Here is a 23,407-nt window from a genome sequence, read left to right on the forward strand (position 1 = left end):
GGTACATAGATTAGAAAAATACCCATTAACACTTAAGATAATTATTAGTTCATCTTAGGTCTTAGGTCTAATTGATTCTGTATGTTGATCATCTTGAGCTCTAAAATAATTTATGATCCAAGAACCTGTGCAACTTAATCTTGTTAATCTTTTAGATATTATGCATTGTAATATGAAGCTTTTTGAGAACATGTATAAGATGTAGATTCATACTCTTGCAAACATCGATAGCCATTGAAGTAAAATAAGCCATGATGCAAGGGTCTCAGGCCCAATTTTGAAGCTAAGGAGTCCTCAAGTTACACTCTTAAATTAAGCCATGAACCCCAAAAGAATATCTTATAGCCAAGAAAACTTGTGAGTGTGGAGGATTCAGATACTCTTGCGAAGGTCTAGAGTCATTGGATCCAAATAAGCCATGGTGCAAGGCTTTGATCCAATTTTGAAGCTTAGAGATCCTCAAGTGCATCGCACTTCGAGATTGGGCGTTGGAGCCTTAAAAAAGGATATATTTTAATCCAATAGTTGTGAACCTTTACAAGAGCATGAATAGGATATAGATACAGTACCGAGACCATGAGTTAGTGGAGTGGTTAAGGTGGTTACTCGAGAGTCCCAAGGTCATGAGTTCGAGCCCTCCCTCTACAAAAGCGGTGGCACACACAAGGGTGTGTATTCTTTCTAATTCCAACCAATTCAAAAAAAAAGGATATAGATACACATTCTTGCAAAGATTCATAGAAAATCGAGTGCATGAATAGGATATAGTTACACATTCTTGCAAAGACTCATAGCCATTGGATCGAAATATTATTTCCTTTTTCTTGACCCTTTTATACTTTTTATTTTCTTTCCTTGAAGCTTTCACATTCTTTCATGGAGAAATTTGTAGTAGGTATAGTTTCGAATTCTCCCACTCCCACCCCCACAACAAAGGCAAGCCTCTAATTTCTTCCCAAGAAATCATAAACTATAGCGATTTTGCATTTCGATTGTTAATTATGGTTATGGTAAATGTATGGTGACAAAATCATAGTTTTTTTCCTCTAAGGAACGAAAAAAAGGTGGCAACCGTCGTAAGGGAACGTTTGGATGAAAGGCCGGCTGAAGCCACGGGAGTAGGCTTTTGCGCGGTCAGCCGCAAGCAGCAGCAGCGGCGGCGGCGGCGGGAGACGAAGACAGGATGATGATGACAAAGACGTATAGACTACTAGCAAACGGCCATTAATTTCTAAAATTAAGAGAGTTATTTGCCTGCCATGGCTGCAACCACGCGCTCAATCCTCAACGTCCTGGAGACTTACCAGAAGTCTCGCATCGCCTTCGTGCAGACCATTGCCGAGCTCGCCACCAAGCCTCAGGTTTAGCAAATTAATCTATCCTTGTACAACTAGTGCCACAATCATTAAACCTTAACTTGTGTGCAATTATCTACACTTGAACCGCCTTTGTGCAATCCTTAGACCCAGCTAGCATGCATAAACATGTACTGAATGAGACAATCCAGTATGCAGTGTACCAGATAGCAATCCATGCAGTATGTGAAACCCTGTGAAGAAACAAGCAGGTTTCCCAGAGATTTGTTTCCTCTGATTTACTTGATGCCAGTGCTCTAGCGGCAGGCTGGTTAGACCTCTTTTCTTTTTGTAAGAGTACATTAACTGGGTGCCAAGGATCAATACCCGTACCTGCTTGGCAGCACGCTGGATCGAAATCAATCGGACTAGAGCGGCAAGGCTGACTGGTGACCTCTCAATGACATGAAGGCCTTTTACAAACAGGATGTTCTTCATTGTTTGTCAATCAGAAGCACCCACCCATTTTTAAATGCTCTAACAATAAATCAGGGCAGGTTATCTGTAAGGGGCTGTAGGAAGATTTGGTCAAGGGCAAGTTCATGATGATATCATGGTGGCATGCTGGTAGCTTCAAAGGAGGGAGAGGAGGATATGTGTTGTTCAGTGTACACGACGGCTATGATAGATACTGAACTGTAGGGGCCCTCTAATCTTCAAACATGCCAAAATGTGACCTTTCATCAGCAGCCTTAACGTTGCAAGAACACATCATGTGCATACTTAAAAACAAGCTGATGTGACTGTTAAAAAGGAGCCCTAAACCATTCACTGATCCCCACTTAAACATAACATAGGTGAGAATCGCTGCAGCATAAATGACCATTGCACTCACACAATGTCTTCGATAGTTGTGAGAACTGGCAGCCAACTGTAAGAACTGTCATGGAAAGAAAAGAAAAGTATGAGTTGGAAACAATGTGGGGAGTAGTCTGGACTAAGAGTTTGAACAATTGGTTTTTGTCCAGAATGTGGATGTGCTGCATAATGCTGGGGTGATGCAGCTTCTCAAGCCTTTGCTACTTGACAGTGTACCACAAATTCAGCAAACAGCTGCACTCGCTTTGGGAAGGCTTGCAAACTATAGTGAGGAACTCGCAGAAGCTGTTGTGTCTCAAAAAGTCCTACCTCAGCTTGTCCTATTATTGAAGTAAGGATCTTTGCATGTGATGATCTTAATAACTAGTTTTTATTTTGCCAACCTTCCCTTGGAGCTTAATTTGAACAAAATTCAATGTCCAAAGGGAGCAAAATAGGTACAGTAAAAGGGCAGCAGCTTCTGTTTTGAAGGCTGTTGCCAAGCACACTGATACTCTTGCCCAAGCTGTTGTCGACTCTGGTTCACTCGAGCACTTGGTGCTTTGCCTTGAAGAATTCGATCCCACTGTGAAAGAAACAGGTGCATCAGCTCTTGGTCAGATTGCTAGACACAATGCAAAGCTTGCTCGATCTGTTGCTGATGCTGGAGCTATACCATTTCTAGTCTTGTGTGTGCAGGTATGACTCTCTCTCTCTCTCTCTCTCTCTCACTCTCTCTCCCCATGATGAGATATGCTATGGACATTATTGTATCACTTTGGTCTCATGGGCCCATTGGGTCTTTAGTAGACACTTAATATATCTTTCTTTCTTTTTTCCCCAAAAAAATATCCTAAATGGCTGAGTACAAATCCATCTCCAAAGGGAAACGCGAGTCAAGATGAACAAAGGGGAGGATGCCCTTCTCCTCTGGCTGGCCGCTCTAGGAGAAGGATATCTCATACAATGGGGGGAGGGGGAAATAACCACACAAGTGGTCTATAATGCCAAGTGGGCTCGCCACTAGTATCTGTAAGAATGGAACCGTGCCACCAGATGCTTAGGAAGCCACTCGCCACTTCCTCTATGGTCTGAGCTACCCTAAAGCTGCCCCCACCGACCTCTAAGGGTAAGAATGATATCAAGCCATATGCTCCGGATAGACTCTGTTGGGCAAGGTGAGGGTGCCTTCGATGGCTTCATTGCATCAAGCTCTCCATATATACCACACGGCTATACTACTACAAATCTCCCATCTCTGGCTAGAACCTAGGGTCCAACGACCAGTAGGCGGAGCTGGAACTGGCAAAGTGGAAATGCAAAGGTGAGAGACCTAAAGGGCTAGTCTCCCACCTTCCTCCTCATACAGCAGGATGATCGCAGCCTCATTGACCCAAGCAACAGTGCTCCACATAACAATACAGGTGGGAGCCCGACCCATAGAGAAAATGCGTAGGATCCGCTACCAGACCTACTAGGCCTTTGGGCAATCCCAAAGATAGTGACACTGAGACTCCTGGGGATTGACACACCTCTAACATAATACTGGTCTACCCCCAATGGCCAACCAAGTGACAACAACTAAGCTCCTGTGTGCCAGCTGCCACATGCAAAGGGTGATCTTCCACGGTCGAAAGCTGTCCCACAGCCGCTTCCAAAAATCTGCAAGAAAATGTGGTGGGAGGCCCTGGGATTGCCAATGTGCTGCTGTTGCAGGAGCCTGTAGTTCCCTCCAACTCTGACATCTAAATCCTGTGGCCCAACCATGGAGTGTAGGAAAGAAGGGGGTATTACATGATTCCTCTCTATCCTTTGGATCCTGCCATGTCCACTCTCCCAAGTCCCATTGGAGACTCGTGATAGGTCGGCCCTCCCACATCCATAGCCGCCATAGTCTCTCTCTAGCCAACTTGGCTGGTGGAGGGTCGTTGTGCCACTCTTGCGCGTGAAAACCAATCACCCTCACCCTCTGCAAGGTGCATCCCTTGAAGTCCTCTAAGGGTGTCTCTGATCTCTCCAGTCTGCCATGAGGCCCGATAGAGAAGGTGAGTAAAGCAGAGTACTCGTCTGCGCCATGAATTGTCAGGGGTATACCGTGCCTGGTGAACATTCCTAGTAACTACAGAGGAGAAGGATGCGGTATCGGGGCCAGCCACTCCAGAGGGACGGAAGAATCGATGTCGAGGCTAAGTCAATCTCTGTTCTACATCCCAATAAGGCCTCTCTCCCGAGTCTCTGGGGGTAGCTGTCTCTGAAGTCCTCTAAGGGTGTCTCTGATCTCTCCAGTCTGCCATGAGGCCCGATAGAGAAGGTGAGTAAAGCAGAGTACTCGTCTGCGCCATGAATTGTCAGGGGTATACCGTGCCTGGTGAACATTCCTAGTAACTACAGAGGAGAAGGATGCGGTATCGAGGCCAGCCACTCCAGAGGGACGGAAGAATCAATGTCGAGGCTAAGTCAATCTCTGTTCTACATCCCAATAAGGCCTCTCTCCTGAGTCTCTGGGGGTAGCTGTCTGAATGCAAGCCAATCTCCAAGTGACCTCGTACTCAAGGCTCCCCATGATATGTGTGGGTGAGCCCCGACCATGTGACCACTAGGCAGACGGACCAACAGATTCCAGATCGCTGTTGGAGCCGCTCCTCGGAGGCTACTAGAGCTGAGTCCTGACAGCTGCAGGGTCGGCTTGAGATGATCCCAAGCACGGAAGAGACTGGCTGCAAATCTGTCCTCAAATGCCGGGCTAAATCCACGTGCCTGCATCTCTGTGAATATCCATCTCGTGCTATGAGGCCAAGGGCCCCCCAGGATCGGAGTGTGGGGGCGGAGATCCCAGATAGGAGGAAGTCCTTCCAAGGCTCACCCCCCGGAAGAAGACCTTGAACAATCAACTTGCCCAATAGGGCATGGCTCTGAATGGGGTTGATGATGCCCAAGCCCCCTCTTCGTTCGCGGGCTGAATGATCACTCTCCAGGCCACCTTGGCCCGGGCTGGTCTCCCATCACTGCCAGCCCACAAAAATTTCCGGATCAAATGCTGAACCTAACCAATACATGCCCGGGAGAAATACCAACAGGAGGTAACGTACCACATGGCAGGCAAGAAGAACCTGGTTTGCCACCACTACCCGGCCTGCTAGGTAAAGCCTGGCCACACTCTAGTATAACAGCTTCTTCCAAATGCTCAGAAGAAGGGGGGAGAGCTGCTGGATGCACAACAAAAAACCTCCATCGGCTCAGCGAATCTCTGGAGGTTCCCCTCAGCCCCCCACAGGTATGCTGCTGTGTCGTCGGATCAAGAAGCTCCTCCTGCACTCGGATGGGGAGACGCAGTCCCTCGAGTCCGGTCTCCTGGGCAAAGAGGAAACTGCTCACAGCCTCAGCGAGACGAACAGGAAGAGATAAGGTGCTAGAGGGCACGGCTGCCGGACTGAGCGTGAAAGCGGAAATCTGTCACCTCTAGCACCTTGAATAAGAACCTGGCTATGAGAACTGGCTCCTTCCCGCCAAGGACCCCCCAAATGCCTCATGGATGGCATCCTTTACCTGCACAGGAGTTCCCCTGGTGGTTTTTGGCTTCTCACAGGGCCATCCATCAGGACCTACAAGGTGGCCCCCGGCAGCCTCTTGTCAGCATCACAATGGTAGATATGTGATGACCTCCCCTCCCCTCCCTAACGGGTCCCCGTGGTGGGCTACCAGGGAAGGAAATTGCACTATCGATCCTCCCCCTCTAGAGGTTATAGACGTTGCATCCTGGCACCTCTGGCTTTGGGAGAAAAGCCCCCTCAGTGGGACCAAGGAGAGTGGCAGTGGCGAGATCCATCAATACTGGATCCAGAGGAGACCATCCCTTTCTTTGATAGACCAATTCTCTTACACACTGTAAATGGCACCCTTGCAGCACAGCAGCACTAGCAGGCCAAATGCCCAAGGAGTTCCAGCCCCGCTCATCGAGGACTTTTGGCAGAGACTGTGGAGTAGCTTTTGACTCCGGAAGATATGCTTTTTCCTGTGGCTACTCGTCCACCGGAGTCTTGATATGGGCACATGGTTGGCGATTGCAGGCACACAACCAGCGATTGCAGGCAGACAACCAACGAGATGATGTTGTGGCAGCCCCGAGGAGAGCCACAGACACTGGCTTGGGGACTGCCCCAAGCCCAGCCAGCAGGTTTGGCAATGCATCCTCCGCCTATTCACCTTCGAGCCGAGCACTGCTCGCACGGTTACACGGGGGAGTGGTCACTTGGCTTGCAGGGGTGGGGGACCCCCTTTTTACGAGGACGACGGGAGCGTCCTAGCACTGTGCCTATCCCACTTACACATTTCGTTGACTACAGTAGCAGCAGCCCCAATTCGGGCTTGGACACCAGAGTCACACACCAGCTCGAGATAGGAGATGATCAGCAACTTAGCAGCATGGCACATCTCACAGGCCAGGTGCAGCGAGGCCATTGATGGCCCATTCACTCCTCCAGCAGAGACCATCAGAGCTATTTGGATCGATCTCATCCACACCCTCGGAGGCCACTACAAGCATCTGGTTGGTGATTCGGATTGCATGTGGCGGCACGGTGAGAGGCGTTTCTCCATGCTTGGACCCCCGGACCCTTTCTTTCCAAGAAGGACGGTGATGTTGCATGGCACCACAGGCCCCAGTATGGCTTTTTCCCCCTCCACCCCCGATGTAGCCTTGATCTGATAGAGCGGCCAGCCATGGTGGTAGCTCCCCCACCATTCATTTTGTACTTTTGAACCCTTTTCAGCAGGGTTGTATACAGCCTCTCGGCTGGTTAATCTATATCTCTTAAGCGCCGTATCCATGAGATAAGGGCATGCATGGGTAAATGCTAACTAGCTCCACTAGCAGCCCAGCATGTCATGGTATCTACATTAATTTCATGTTAATTTGTCCTGACTTTTGGAGTTGAGCACACATACATTTTGTATCAAATGACATGATGGCATAAATCTAGTGCATCCTTAAGCTGCAGATGTGTGCATGCATCCCATTTATAGACACGCATCCACTCATACATGCATGGAAAGATTGATGCATGTGTATGCACATCATCAGCATAAACAGAAAAACTAAGAAATAAATTTTCCTCCTAGGAACCAGAATTGTCTCTGCGACGTGCTTCTGCACTCACATTGGCCGACATAGCAAAACATGCTCCAGAGCTTGCTCAAGTTGTGGTAGATGCCAAAACAGTGCCTTTAATTGCACCCCTTGTCACTCATGCCGATTCTAAGTTGAAAAGACAGGTACACAAGCTGCGATTCAACATCCAAAACCAGAGTATGAGCTTTGCACTTGCCAGATCGTTCGTAGCCCACCCCTAACCTAATGGAATGTTTACAAGTCTACAATTTATTCGTACTAATTGTTTTAGAGTTGCCTTTGTCATAGGTTTGTTATTGCTTGAGCTCAATTGCAAAGCATTCTGTGGACCTCGCGGAGGTGATCTATCTCCACAAAATCTGATACCTTGCTCCTACATTCTTCAAAGATAGGTTGCTCTTAAGTCAACTCGGTAAGCACTCTATGCCAATTGTTGACACTAGAGGCTACTTCCACTGCTTGTTTTACCTGCAGGTCGTAGTAGCAGCTGACGTGTTTCCAAAGATCTTCTTGTCGTTAAAAGATACTGATCCTCAGGTCAGAAGAAACACTGCAATAATAGTCCGAGAGGTTTGTAAACACACCCCACAGCTCGCTCAGCTTGTTGTAAGTAGTGGGGGTGCTGCAGCACTTGTGGAGAATGTCACAGAGACATATGGGAGTGAACGCCTTCCTGGTATTAGTTCTTTACTCAGAACTAAAACATTCATAAACAAATGTCTTTGTTATTTGGGTGTGTGTGTGTGTGGTTATCACTAGGACACTCCTCCCATTAAACACATGGACATACACAGCTAGAGCTAGATACGGGGAGCAAGATAGGCCCTAAAGTGAGGAATATACAGAATTGAATGATGGCCTCACTTTAAACAGAGAGTTGATTAGTTTCACATGGGTTGCAGTGAGCAACATTTGCAATATCTAGTTGAGTTGCACATCCAATCAGATGCAACCAGCATTAATTGGTGGTTCAGCTAGCCTACTCCGTGTCTCGTATTAACTCAGTCAGTCCTGTTTCCGATATAAACCCTGATTCTGTTCACACTGGGGGGACATGGCATGCTTGGCCTGCACAGTCCTAGGGTTCTTGGTTATTCTTCTTCCAGCTCCCAGGAGGGCAACAGAAAAAATGTACAGCCATACTGAAAGGAGCACACAACCATATCAAGCCTACTCTCCCTATAGAGGGGATGATGTTGATCTCCTATCCCCAACTGGCCAAATTTTGTGCACCATAGGTCATTAGTCTCAACAATGACCTATGGTACACAAAAGATAGGTCAGTGGGTAGGCGCAGGTGATGACGTGGCAGGTTGTGGACCTGGTCAACAGGGCCGTAAAACAAACTGATTGGTAGCATTGGTGCATATATATACGTGGGTAGCCAAATCGTCATACTCATCTACTTTCCTCAGCATTGGACTTCACAAAGCGTTTCTCTGTAGGCGAAGTGCTAGAGGAGTGTACAGGCTGCAATTGACGTTTTCACTCAGGCCTATTCATTGTTTTTTTTTTCCCGAGTAAAAAAGGGCTGATTATATTACCACAAAATCTCATACAAACACACGCTAAAGTGCCAAAAAGTACAAGTGCGAGCAACCGCACTCGAAGGCAAAATTTATGCCAAAAAGCAAAACCTATACAAAATCTTAGGGAAGAAGTTAAGAGATGCAGGACACAACCCACTATGGAGGAATGTACTTCCACCGTGGTACAAGTGGAAGAAAATCTGGTGATGACTCCAAGTCTCCAAGAAATGTTCTTTCCACAACTCACCAGACCGAGAGGAGAGAGTCATCAAAAGGAGAGAGTCCCATTCACCACGAAGCGTGTGAATGGCGTCGGACCAAATATCTGCCAAAATCTGATGAGTGGAGGAAGATTCTGTTAGCAATCATCTCATGTCGATACAGTGAGGGCCTTTGTTGTGGGTGTGCCCACCCAGGAGCTTTTCCAATTTTCCCCGTTTTTTTCCATATTTCTCCCTATTTTTCTGGTCGTGGGGGCTGTCTTGCACTGGCCGACTGCACCTGTCCTGGCCGACTGGATTTTTGCTGGCCAACTGGCCTTTCTCTCAGCCATGGACATTCGGTCTTGCTATCGGCTACTTTTAGGCTGGCCGACCAGCACTTGAGGGCACCCTTGGTCCCCCACTCCATTTTGTATCGGATTCTTGTGTATATAGCAGAGTTTATACAGCTTCTCTCTCTCTCTACACTTCTGCGTTTTGTTCTCCACAACACTTGTCTCATTTTCTGATGTGCATTCTGACATGTTATCAAAGCCCCAGGTGGCTTGAAGCTTGGAGACAATGGGAGCTTGACGGTTTGCTGATTTTTGGTGCTGATTGGAGATTTCGTGGGCTGTTTGGGACTTGGAGATTGGGTAGAAGGTGGCCATCGCCGTTGGACAGCCATCTTGCATAGTGTTTGCAGCCTCTTCTTCATTTTTTTCCCACCCATCCTCCCTTCACATGACCTTGTAAACCCTTGAGAGATGGCTGAGAAGCACGTGAAGATCCCACATTCCCGATGGATCGACAGTTGAACGGGACCAACTATGGCATTAGACTCCGCATTATAATGTTCCAAAATTTTCCATTTCTTTTTACACACGGTAAACCTCTCCAGCTCATCAATAGTCAGTTTCCTGGTCTGCCTAACTAATAACAACCAATTCCACTCTCCTTGGAAAGCTTTGAGACCAATCCTCCTAGCACTTTAGCCTTCCCCACCCTTCTCTGCATTTCTTCAGGAAATTTCTCCTAAGTACTTGGGTCTTTCTCCATTCTTCTCCCAATGGCCTCCTTTGAAGCCACAACAAAATCTTCATCCCTAAGAAGAGCATTGTTAACCATCATCTTCCTCCTACGGAATGAGCAACCAACACTCAAACCTGACCAGCACCTATCATCCCAACCCCAACTCACAGAAAAATGATCACATAAAGTGACTGAGGTTTCCACACTAAGCTTTATATATACCTAGATGAATCCAAGAACATCCGGGCTCAACTCAATCCCCAGTTCCCACCCATCAATCACACCCTTATGTACAATAAGTTCCTCACAGAGTCTCTTTTCAGTCCCAACAAGCACATAATCATTCCCCATCCTGTCTCTTTGTCTCTCCACCATATTAAAATCCCCAACCAAGACCCCAAGCATTACCCCTTGTTGGATTATATCATCTCCAAAGGGTCTACATCACCTTTTTTTTTCATGCTTGTATTGGTCATTTATGAGGCCCTGCATTGGCATATCTTAGCAAAGATTATTCAGCATTTTCTACCATTTTTGGTATTTTTAGGCATTTTATGTAGCATTTTATGCTACTGCCATGCTATCGGACTGCTACAGCTGGCCGACCAACATCCCGGGGGAATATATAAGGGCTGCCTCCCTTTCCCCCAATTCATCTCATTTTTCAGCATTCAATTGAGGTCATTAGCAACTGCTACTGCTTCTCACCATTGTCCAGCACCTACAGGCTTCCTTGTGCTCAGATTTCAGCAATCAACATCAGTTTCCAGCATTTACAGGTCTTGTACCTGGGCCTACATCTGTGTTTTATATTTGCTTCACTTTCTTTCACCCCTTTGCTAAGACCCATGAGCAACATAAACATTGACCACCCATAGTCTTTCATCCTGCCAACTCACCTCTACCACCAATGATCTCTTGCACTTGCAGCATATCCACACTTAAGTGGCCATTACCAGACTGCCACTCATCACAAAACTGAGAACCTGGGAGAGAGAGTGCTGAAAGCTTGTAAACTCCATTCTCCACTCCGCCTTCCCAAACTACATGGCCTGTTGCCTTTTCCCAGAGAGCAACAAAATGCTCATCAAACTCCACCCATACGCCAGTCTTGCAAACCTGATGCACTGACAACAGATGAAAACCAAGTGACGGAACATACAACACCTGGGAGAAATGCTTCCCCCCTGTGCCATCAGGAACTATCTCCAACCTGCCCTCACTATGAACTAGGATAGTGGATATATCCCCAGTAAGAATGTGACCAGAATACCGGCAGAGATCCTGTAAATCTGAACGGGAAGGAGTCATGCGCCTGGAAGCACCGCTGTCTAGAATCCACTCCCGAGTATCCGTAGCGCAGAGTCCTCCAACCTCCTCCCTGCCTAAAGAAAATGAAACATCGGTGTCCATCACCTCCAAGTGCACAAAAGCCGGAGTCTTCATGATTGCTACTGAGGAATCTTCACCCTTCTTGGTCTTCCGCTTGGGACACTGCCTCCAATAGTGGCCTTTCTCGCCACAATCATTACAGGTCTTCTCTGCCTTTAGTTTCTTGCTGTCAACGTCGGACTTCTTCTCAGAAGACTTCTCCGATGAAGCCTTCCCTTTGCCCGTGTTACGGCCTTCCGACCGTTGGCCAGTTAAGGCCTCCGAACCTCCACCCTAATCAGGGTTCGTGAATCGTTCCTCTTGGTCCAAAACCATGGACACAAGCTCCTCCCATGTGATGGTGCTGAGCCTACCACTGGTAATCAAAGACGAGTAAAATGCTAAGTACTGAGAGGGCAAACGCGACAGCAATGTTATGGCCATGTCCTCTGACGATATCTCCTTCCTAGCCTAGAGAACTTCCTGCTGAAGAGCCTGTAGCTTGTTTATGTGCTCCCACATCGTCAACGACTCTGCAGGGTTCATAACCCGCATCTGTACTTCCAAGGAAATCCTCTTCATGGGCGATACCCTGTTATAGAGAGAAGCCAAATGCTGCCATATACCTCTGGCCAGCGTCATATGCTTTACATGATTGATTACCTGCGGTGTGCAGTTGAGGAAGATAAATGAACGGACCCTGGCGTTGACACGATCCCACAACTGTGCATGTGCCTCCCGGTCCTTTCGGGTTGACGGTAACTCCTCTTCCTCTACTTCCGGCCGTGGAACCCCAACAACGATGAAATCAGCAAGGTCGTAAGACTCCAGAACAGGTTCCATCATAACCTTCCATATGCCGTAGTTGTTCCTGTCCAACTGACAGTCCACCGGGAACGTGGAGAGTGTAGGGATCTTCACATGCCTCTCGGCCATCTCTAACAAATATGTCATTGCGAGGATGTAATCTGAAAAAGGGTGGGTGGGAGGGAGCAAAGAAGAACTTAACCTGCAAGTGGCTGTCCAGCAAATCAGCCCGCCGTCCTCTTGCTTCTCCTCTTCCCGAACAGTCTCGTACAGTCCACCAATCAGCAACAACCAACAGTCCCCCTCTTGCTCACACAAATCCCAAGAACTATCAAGAGCCTAGGGCTCTGATACCATGTCAGAATACGCAGCGGAGATGATAACCAAACCTGGGAACACGAGCAAACGCAATGCAGAAAAACAGCACAAGAGAGGGAGAGAGATAGAGACGTGTAACTCTGCTCTATATATACACAAGAAGATCCCGAATATGATACAATGTGGCAAGGGGGTCGTGGGGCCATTTTATATGGTTTATATGGCCCCAGCACTGCAGTCGGCCTGCTCAAGGACAACCGACACGTGCATGAACTCCACGACCAGCCCCTACACCCAATCGGCCAGATGTGAACAGTCGGCCTGCATGGAAACAAGTCCACGACCTGTGCAAGTACAATCGGGTACCTCCAGTAGGCATACAGCTACAGTCGGCCAACAACTAAGACCTCCTGCCACCACAGGGCTGCCTCCCAAGCCACATAAAAATGGGAAAAAATACGGAGAGTGGGGAAAAATGAGAAAACACCTAATAAGGGCGGGCACACCCACAACAACGGCCCTGGTGTCTCAGTAAAGACAAGAGATGACTTCTAACAGATGCAACACGTAATTTTCTGCAAGATATGCAAGAAATGATACAAGTTGCGAAGGAATCTATTAGAAGTGCTCAAGACAGAGACAGATTTGATTCTAATACAAATCGTTCACCAAGACAGTTCACTAAAGGAACGATGGTGTATTTGCGAGTTCCGAAAGATTCCGAGATTTTACGGACAAGTCGATCTCCGAAATTATCCCCTAGATACTGTGGACCATTTCGTATTATACGATGGATTGGTTCAGCCACATATGAACGCGGAGAATCCTCCAGTCTCCTCCCTGCCCGAAGAAAATGAAACATCAGTGTCCACCACCTCCAGGTGCACAAAAGCCGGAGTCTTCATGATTGCTGCTGAGGAATCTTCACCCTTCTCGGTCTTCCGCTTGGGACACTGCCTCCGATAGTGGCCTTTCTCGCCACAATCATTTCACAGGTCCTCTCTGCCTTTAGTTTCTTGCGGTCAGTAACCGACTTCTTCTCAGAAGACTTCTCCGACGAAGCCTTCCCTTTGCCCGTGTTACGGCCTTTCGACCGTTGGCCAGTTAAGGCCTCCAAACCTCCATCCTGAGGAGGGTTCGTGAATCGTTCCTCCTGGTCCAGGACCATGGGCACAAGCTCCTCCCACGTGATGGTGTTGAGCCTGCCACTGGGCGTATCGTACATCGTATAAGGTGGTGAGGGGATATACTCCCTTCCATCTAGCTTATGGCATTGATGCGATAATGCCAGTTGGCCATCAGGAAAAGGACTGAGGCAATGGAGCCAACTGATGAATTCATCAAACGAGCCTCGGAAATAGGCTCTTTTTTACCAGTAACTCCTTGGCCCCCTCCTCAAACATCCCTAGTCCATAGGGTTATGTGAGATGTGTTCAAAGACGTGCGTGGAAAATGGTGGGGTCTTCCATGCATAAATAATGGGGAAGCATAACTTAGCATCAGAGGGAACCAAGTCCTACACAACAAAAATAACATCTACAAAGCTTTGCCCTGGCTTTGTAAATGAAGCCAACAACCACCTCTACAAGTGCGATAACCATATAAACATGCTATTAAGTTTCATTGTTTACTTTAAAAATTAACTATTTATATGGTTAACCCTCCTCAAACTAGAGATATGGTTAACATGGTATTAAGTTTCATTGTTTACTCGGGAGTGGATTCTAGACAGTGGTGCTTCCAGGCACATGACTCCTTGCCGCTCTGGTTTACAGGATCTCTACAAGTATTCTGGTCACATTCTTACTGGGGATACATCCACTATCCCAGTTCACAGTGAGGGCAGGATGGAGATAGTTCCCAATGGCAGAGGGGGGAAGCATTCCTCCCGGGTGTTGTATGTTCCGTCACTTGGTTTTCATCTGTTGTCAGTGCATCAGGTTTGCAAGACTGGCGTGCAGGTGGAGTTTGATGAGCACTTTGTTGCTCTCCGGGACAAAGCAACAGGCTGTTGGGGTAAAGGCATTATGCCCACCCTTATAGTGTGTACAAGCCCATAAGTTATAGTACATAGTACACTTAGTACTTTTAATGTACTAAGTGCACTATGTGTACTAGTGCAATATACATGTGTGATAGGGGAGTCACACACTCATTCCCATGAGTTGACTTGTCCCCACAACTCTCTCTCTCTCCTCCCTGCCTGTGGGAAGGACTGCAGAGTGATTTGGAGGAATGGCCCCGAGTCTCCAAGAGAAACTCGAGGCCCTCGAGATGGCAATGAAGGCATTAATCAAGGAGAACAAGAAGACATCCGATTCCAACCTCAATGAGGTGGAAAACAAACTACACAAGCACATCATAGCTCTCGAAGCACGGGTCACGAACCTCGAACAAGAGAACACGGCACTCAAGGAGGAGGTGAGTGCATTGAAAGTGGAAATGGTAGCCATCAAGAATGCTGAGAAGGAAGAAGGGGAGATCAATGACAACACTCTCACGGCCATCAAAGAAGAGATCTCCAAGGAGATCACAAAGGACATGGAGGGAAAGCTCGAAGCCAAGCAGTCAGGATGGGTCGAGGTGGTGAAGAAGAACATCCGTAAAGAAGTGAGGGAGGAAACTCAAAGGGAAGAAAACCAAATCATTCACACCACCATTGAGGAGGAGAAGATGAGGCATGCCCGCCGCCTCAACATTCGAGTCACAGGTATAGCCGAGACACCCGACTCCACTCCCGAGAAAGATGGACAGCTTCTATGCATGAAGCTCGGCTACAAGGAAGAGCACCCTCTCCCCTTCACCAAAGCATGGAGAGCCGGGAAAGACTCAACACGCAAGCGAGCCCTCATCCTACAGTTTGCAGGAGAGACGGAGAGGGTCACCTTCATGAGGAAGAGGGTCATACTACGGGGTTTAGAGGGTGCTCCTATTTTCTTGGATGATGATCTCACGAGGATGCAGCTTGAGCATAGGAGAACTTGCATGCCACGAGTCTTACACGCGAGGAGAGAAGGCAAGAAGGCCTTCTATCGAGATGGTCGGGTCATCATTGATGGCCGGCCCATGGATTAGCGGTTTGGGGCCTATGGGACACAGACCAGGCCATTGACAGAGATACACATAGCAGTATGGAACTGTAATGGTTCATTATGGGTGCAGCCTGGACGACTGGAGCATGTTATGGTGGGGAGAGACATCATACTTCTGACAGAGACACATCAGAGCCCAGAGAGAGGGCTACCTCGAGTAGAGGGATTCCAGTGGGAGTCAGCATACAGGAGGACCACACGCCAGGGTACCTCGAGAGGGTCGGGGGGAGTAGCAGTCCTATTCAGACGGGAGCTACAGGGGAGACTGAGAGTGGTAGCACAGGATCCAGAAGCCAGATACATGTGGATCAGCTTACAGCTCTCACAGGACAGGGTTATATACATAGCTCTATGTTACTTTTCTCCATCAGGATCCTCCTATGTCATTACAGAGGACATGCCACAGGAGGAGGAGATAGGAGCCTCGCCATACACTTGTCTGTCAGAGGAGATTATGCATTATTCTACACTAGGGGAAGTATTTCTTACGGGCGACTTCAATGCCCACACACAGAGTAGACAGTGTGAGGTGTATGACTATGATGACATGGAGATCCTCCACCCTGTGGATCCAGAGGAGATAGGGGCTAGTCGGGCATCAGAGGACACTGGACCAGACAGAGGACATTATGGGGACCACTTACTAGAGTTGGGAGCCAGGCATCGTCTCGTTATTTATAACGGGATGCTACAGTGGCCGGGATCAGGAGGGCTGACATGCTTCCCACATGGGGGTCATACACGGACCGGAGGCACGGTGGTAGACTACATTATGGGGTCTTTGGAGGCATCACAGCTTGTCACCTCATTCTCCATTCCACCTCGTCCTATTGGGGCAGATCATACATACTTGGCATTTTCACTAGCCGGATCACCAGTATCACCAGTCCCCCACATACCGACGCCACACACTACCATCTACTTCACACATGACATGGCAGACATATACACTGGCAGAGTAGAGGATGGGCTCCTACTCATGGATCCCCTGGCATCTATGGATACCATTACAGCCCAGCTCGCATCACTCCTACACACGGCTGCATTACAGAGCTTCCCACATCGTGTACACTCAGGAGAGCCTGTGAGACCTGGGACTATGCCCCAGAACAGATGGTATGATGACGAGTGCAGAGCCCTATACTCACGACTCCGCATACAGAGAGCTTTGGGAGCCATCACAGAGCAGGAGTCGAGGAGAGAGATGAGGAGACTTACTCGCCGCAAAAGGCGGGCCTTCGCAGAGATACAGGAGCTAGAGATCTTTCATTTCTTCATGAGTAGAGATAGCCCTGTCTCATGGCGGCACTTTAGAGAGCCCCGGACCCCGACACCTATTGCAGACCCACAGACATGGCACACATATGCAGAGGGTCTATACCATGCCCCACAGCAGCCACCTATACCTCAGCCACAGGAGCCTCGACCTACCACAGCTAGCTTCTTTACCCACTCGATGGTACAGGAAGCTATCCGCCGCCTACAGCATGGACGGGCCGCCGACCATATGGGCCTGCAGGGTGAGCATCTCATATATGCAGTAGATTCTTTAGCTCCTTTTCTTGCACACCTGTTTAACAGGGCACTAGCAGAGGGTTTGCCTGCGGAGTGGACGATGCACACCATTGTGCCGATTCACAAAACAGGGGATATGCTCGATCCGAGCAACTACAGGACGGTTATGGTTGGCCACGTGCTGGCCAAACTCTATGGTGCAGTGCTGGAGCAGGAGCTTAGCTTATATGCTGAGCGAGCAGGTTTACGCTCATCAGGGCAGGCAGGCTTCAGGAGAGCTTTCTCTACCACTGACCATGTATTCACTTTGAGATGTATGATTGATCAGGCCAGAGTGAGGAAGAGAAAGCTCTATTGCTGCTTTGTGGATTTCCGCAAGGCATTTGACACAGTACCACGAGAGAGGCTCTTTCAGCGCCTGCAGTCTCTTGGCATACCAGCAGATATGACATGGGGCATCTATGCATTATATGAGCAGGTTTTTGGGCGAGTCAGATGTCCAGGAGGTATGTCCGAGACTATTGCTAGCACCATTGGTGTGAAGCAAGGATGCCCACTTTCCCCCACGCTATTTGGGTTATACATTGATGAGGTGGCTGACTTCATTACACGGGGAGGCGGAGATGGAGTTGATTTAGCAGGTACCTCAGTACATATTATGCTCTATGCTGATGATATTGTATTAGTGTCTGAGTCCCCAGGTGGTCTACAGCAGCATCTACATGCACTCCATGATTTCTGCACACAGAGGGGTCTTACTGTGAACCTTGGGAAAACCAAGGTTATGGTCTTTCATACATCGAGACAGGGCAGGAGTCAGCTGACATTCACTCTCGCCGGATGCCAGGTGGAGGTGGTGACATCATACGTGTACCTAGGGGTTACCTTCTCTGCAGCAGCCACACGCTTTACCATGGGTTCAGCAGCCAGAGCTAGATTGACACGGGGATATGCAGCATTGGCTATGCTAGAGAGACAGTGCCACCAGGCGCATTTTCAGGAGCCCCGGACGAAGGGGTGGCTATTTGACACATTAGTCACACCGGCATTGATGTATGGAGCAGCAGTATGGGCGCCAGGCCTTGCTACCCATTGGTGGACACAGATAGAGAGACCACAGGCTCTCATGATGGCACGCATGATACGCAGCAAACCGTCAGTACCTCATGACATTATCCGAGCAGAGTTTGCTGCGCCCCCTATGATGGTAGAGGCCATATTTCAGACTATATGCCTGCTAGACAAATTCCGAGAGATGCCACAGGACAGATTGTCATACAGAGCTTTTGAGGCATCTAGACAGCTGGCTAAGGCAGGAGACAGAGGATCATGGTATGCATAGGTCACACATTGGTTCTCACAGCATGGCCTAGAGATGGATCATCTACCACCATTCCAGTATGACAGGGATGCACCACATATCCGTCTCTCTCATAGTGAGAGGATCAGAGTATTGAGACAGGATCTATGGCAGCTCTATACACGAGAGACATGGATATCGCCTACACAGCCTCTTCCACCGAAGATGCTATACTACAGAGATCACTTCATGAGTATCACTGATGATGGATTTATAGAGAGACCTAGATACATGGAGGGCTTTTTACCCCACGGCTCCCGAGTGGCTATTGGTCAGCTCAGAGTTTCATCACACCGATTGGAGATTGAGACTGGCAGAGCAGCACGGATCCCCCGAGAGGAGAGGGTATGCAGATTGTGCAGAGAGGAGGTGGAGAGTGAGGAGCATTATGTATGCAGATGCAGAGCATATACAGCCATCAGAGAGAGATATCCCATTTTATTCAGAGAGCCACATTCCCTACGCCAGATCTTTGAGACAGCAGACCAGCGCATACTGGGGAGATACATTCTAGACATACAGCGCCACAGAGAGACATTATTACAGGCTCAGACAGCTCCAGAGGGGGGGCGACAGACACAGATTACTACATTTTTTCAGAGATCCATACCCCTCCCAGCCCCTACACGGCAGGGAATTACTCTCCAGAGAGCAGAGACACTTAGAGCCCGCAGGAGACAGAGGACACCTGGCTTTCGGACACCACGCCTATACCAGAGAGAGATGACAGAGATCAGAGCTCAGTTTCACAGAGAGGGTGCGGAGCGACTGGCTCGCTTCAGAGCACACCCAGGCATGTTCTTCAGGGAGCTGTGGACACCCCCTTCACTGATGTATACCATTTTATACCCCCAGTATGGTACAGGATGGAGCTAGCTAGGTTGCATATCATGATTGTATACTCCATGCATATAGCTTTGCATTCTCCTAGTAATAGAGCTCCATCCCCTGCACACCCAGATTCAGCTTTTTTATTCAGTACTTTTTCATTTTGTTGGGATGACAGAGGATAACCCCATACAGGTACTCCGATTTGTCTCATAGGCCGAGTTCGGTCTTTTGGAAGACGTTAATAAAATCTTTCTTTCTTTCTTTCTTTCTCTCCCTTGTTCTCTCTGTGTATGTCTCCCACATGAATCTCAAACCCTAATTCTTCTCTCTCCCATTCAACTGGTATCAGAGCCTTAAGCTTAACTCAGCAGTGGAGCAGTCGTATTGTAATGCTGAATTCTGATCTGAGGGTCGCCTTGCCTTTTCTTTTGGTCGCCTTTCTCTGCCCAGCCAACAGGCGTGGGCTGCTCAACTGCTGCCCAGCAGCTGGGCGTTGGCAACCCAGCCAGCGTGGGCTGCCCATTCAACCCCAGCCAGTAGCGTAACAATTGGTATCGTGATTAGCCACCCGCAAGCGCTGGCCCAGTGCGAGCAGACCCTGACCAGAATAGGACTGGCGAGCAAAGGGAAGCAAGAGGCTAAGTGGCAGGCGGCGAGCGATGAGAAGCTTTTCGTGCATCCATTCGTGCGTCCCCGTTCGGTGAGCCGTGTAGCGCTGGCCCTTCGCAAATTTGCTTCGCTCCACGTCACCTTCTACAAGGCGTGAGCAAAGCACTCACGCGGGCTACAGGGTAGCGCATAGGCGAGACAGGCGAACGGAGTAGCTGTGGTGCATGAAGTCCGCGCTATCCATCCGCCGGGCAGCCCCAGCTCTGCATCGCTTCACGCGCTCTTTCGCCTCCGTGGGAACCCAAGTCGACACGGACGCCACCATCCACATCTAGAAGGCTCGCATGTGGGAGGGGAAGGGGTTTCCAGCAATTTCTCCACCACTCCTCTGCGTGAGATTTTTGAGAGCTTTTCAGCAAAATGCTGCATTTGCCCATCGCCAACCCCACAGTGAGAGACAAGGCGAAAGAGGGATTCAGGTCTTCTTTCCTCTTCCAGCATTAACACACGTGCAGCACCCTTCTGCAGCAGCATCAGCAAACCCCCCTTTTCTGCAACAAAAAATCAAAAAATTACCTGAGGTATTTGCTTCAATTTTTTGGAATTTGCATGTCCAATTTGCAATTGAGCAGGTACAATCATCAATTGAGCAGGTCAGGTGCCGAATTGCTCAATTTTTGAGCAAAATTGGCAAAATTGGGTGACATTGGTCACAATCAGGATCAATTTGCAGGAAATTGGATGTCGAAATTTGGGGCTTTTGATGTAATTGTGCAATTAAGCATTCATACATGCTGTATGATGTGAGAAATCGCACATTCAGGCAAAATTGCAGCAAATTGTGCCGATTAAGTTGATTTGCATGCAGGCACTCGCAGTTGATGCTTTGGGCAATGTGTTGATGCCTGTCAAGCACTCAATGTGCCTGTAAATCAAGGGGCTTTCATGTATTGGATGTATATGTGGCCAAGGGGAAGCACTGTGAAGACTCTGGACGCCTTCATGTGCGTCAATGTACCATGTATGATCAGCAATTGATCTTAAATCAAGGGGCTTTTCAAGATTTTATCCTTGTTGAGCTTGGCAAAGCAGCAGGCAAGACATTTATGCCTTGAATCCTCAGAAATCAGCTTGCAGTCAAGGGGCTTTTGCCCAATTTCTGTTCGGGACTGTTGTATGCAATGTTCGGGACTGTAAAAGTCTGATTTTCACTCATTTGGACAGCCAGGAGAGCATTTATTGCTACTGTACCTGCTGGTACAGATTTGGCACAGCTTTGTGCAAGTTTTGGCATGGCTGTACACTGATTAGAGTGAGGAAAAGGTTCAATTTCAGCTGCTGTACTTGCCGGTACAGGTTTGGTACATCATTGGTGAGCAATTGGTACTGCTGTACAGTACTTTGGAAGGGGAACAGAGCACATTTAAGGTGCTGTCCTAAATCTGCAGCAACCAGATTTTGGTGATTTCATCACATACAGTGGGAGAAAAGTTGCATTCTTGCTTCCGCAGTGGGAGATAAAGCTTGGGAGAACAACTGTGAGCACTTTGTGTGCTTTTGGTGCAGTGTTTGCACATTTTGCAGGGAGTCAGGCATTGACAGGTTGCATATTGCTATGGCAACCACAGGTGAGAGCTCTTCATTGCTTCACATCAAGAAGCTTGAAGGCTCACATAACTATGATATTTGGCAAACCCAGTGCTATAATGTGTTGCTCCAGAAGAAGCAGCACAAGCCTATCAAAGAAAGGGGTGTAAAGCCCGCTTCTCTTACTGCTGAAGAGTGGGAAGATATGGATGAGCTGGCAAGATCTACTATTATGTTGTCTGTGTCAGACTCTTTACTTTTCAGCATTCGTGAAGAGAAGACAACTTGGGGAATGTGGCAGAGATTGCAGGACTTGTATGCCCAGCAAAGTGCCTCAAGCAAAGTGTATTGGTTGAAGAAACTCATAGGTCTTCAGATGAAGGAAGGGGCGTCTATGGCAGCCCATTTAAATGAGTTTAATGGTATTGTCAGCCAAGTTATTAATCAAAAGTTGGCAATGGACGATGAGTTCAAAGCCACTTTTCTCTTATGCACTTTGCCAGAGAGTTGGGACACATTCAGGACAGCCACTAGCAATTCGAATGCTATGCTGTCATATGCAGATGTGGAAGGTGCTCTTCTTCAAGAAGAGATGAACAAGAAGAACAATTCTGTTGGAAAGTCCAATGCAATGAATGCACGTGGGAGATTCCAGCAAAGGGGAAAAAGCCAAGAACGGGAAAGGAGCAAGTCTCGCTCCAAAAAGGACTTGGAATGCCATTATTGTGGCAAGAAGGGACACATCAAAAAGCAATGCTACAAATGGAAAAATGATCAAAAAGAAAAGGGAAAAGGCAAAGACAAAGACAAAGATGAAGCCAAAGATGTAAAGCCAAAGGGCAAAAGTGGAGTCAAGATTGAAGAAATCAATGTGTCACATGCAGGTGACAGTGAGGATGAGGTCCTATTCACGTCTTCACTTGATGCCCATTCACTTCTTACAGGAGATGGTCTTGGTATGCACTCATGGATCATTGATTCAGGTGCCTCCTTTCATGTCACAGACTACTGGCAATGAAGGAGTAGTTTATTTGGGTGATAACCATGCATGCAAGATTCTTGGCAGAGGTGATGTGAGGCTTGTGTTTTCAGATGGCTCACAGCTTATGCTCCATGATGTCAGGCATGTGCCTGAGATCAAGAAGAACCTGCTTTCTACTGGACAGCTTGATGATGCTGATTATGTTACCACATTTGGTCGTGGAAAGTGGAAGATTAGTAAGGGCTCACTGGTTGTTGCCAGAGGCTCTAAGGTGGACACTCTTTACTTTATGCATGCAGGTGTTTGTCACCATGCTAATGTAAATGCAACCGAGCTGCCGGAAATCTCTCTGTTGCATAGCCGGTTGGGACACATGAGTGTCAAGGGAATGGAGCAATTGTCTCGTTTGGGTTACTTGCCTTCTCTAAAGTTTTCAAGTTTTCAGTTTTGTGAGCATTGTATATATGGTAGGCAACTACAATGCCCCCACAAGAAAGCTCTTGGACAGAAAGATGCTCAGTTAGAGCTTGTGCATACAGATGTATGTGAGATGCCTGAGCTTTCTTTGGGAGGGGCAAAATATTTTGTCTTTTATTGATGATGCCACACGCAAGGTGTGGGTTTATCCTCTTCGTTTGAAGAGTGATACATTCTCAGTGTTTCAGAAGTTTGTTGCTCATGTTGAGAACCAAACACGCAAAACACTGAAGGCTTTGCGTTCCGACAATGGTGGAGAGTATATGTCCAAACAGTTTTAGGACTTTTGTGATGCTAAAGGCATCAAGAGGGAGCTCTCTACTCCTTATGATCCTCCACAAAACGGGACAGCAGAGAGAATGAACAGGACCATTCAGGAGAAGGTCCGTTCTATGTTGTCACATGCTACATTACCT

The 23,407-nt window shown here is 48.0% G+C and overlaps 1 protein-coding gene across 1 annotated transcript in view; it reads left to right on the forward strand.

The window, feature by feature from the left end:
• Window positions 1–1,136: 1,136 nt before the first annotated feature.
• Window positions 1,137–23,407, forward strand: part of LOC147626738 (uncharacterized) — a 37,227-nt gene continuing 14,956 nt past the window's right edge. The window contains exons 1-6 of the mRNA XM_086816979.1: window positions 1,137–1,361; window positions 2,324–2,505; window positions 2,600–2,852; window positions 7,272–7,424; window positions 7,570–7,620; window positions 7,756–7,957. Of these exons, the coding sequence (XP_086673105.1) occupies window positions 1,260–1,361; window positions 2,324–2,505; window positions 2,600–2,852; window positions 7,272–7,424; window positions 7,570–7,620; window positions 7,756–7,957 (943 nt within the window). The 5' untranslated portion in view covers window positions 1,137–1,259. The remainder of the gene's footprint in view (window positions 1,362–2,323; window positions 2,506–2,599; window positions 2,853–7,271; window positions 7,425–7,569; window positions 7,621–7,755; window positions 7,958–23,407) is intronic.

Source organism: Cibotium barometz, chromosome 22 (genome assembly GCF_041138505.1).
Source record: "Cibotium barometz isolate CiBa-2024 chromosome 22, ASM4113850v1, whole genome shotgun sequence".
Lineage (NCBI taxonomy): Eukaryota > Viridiplantae > Streptophyta > Polypodiopsida > Cyatheales > Cibotiaceae > Cibotium > Cibotium barometz.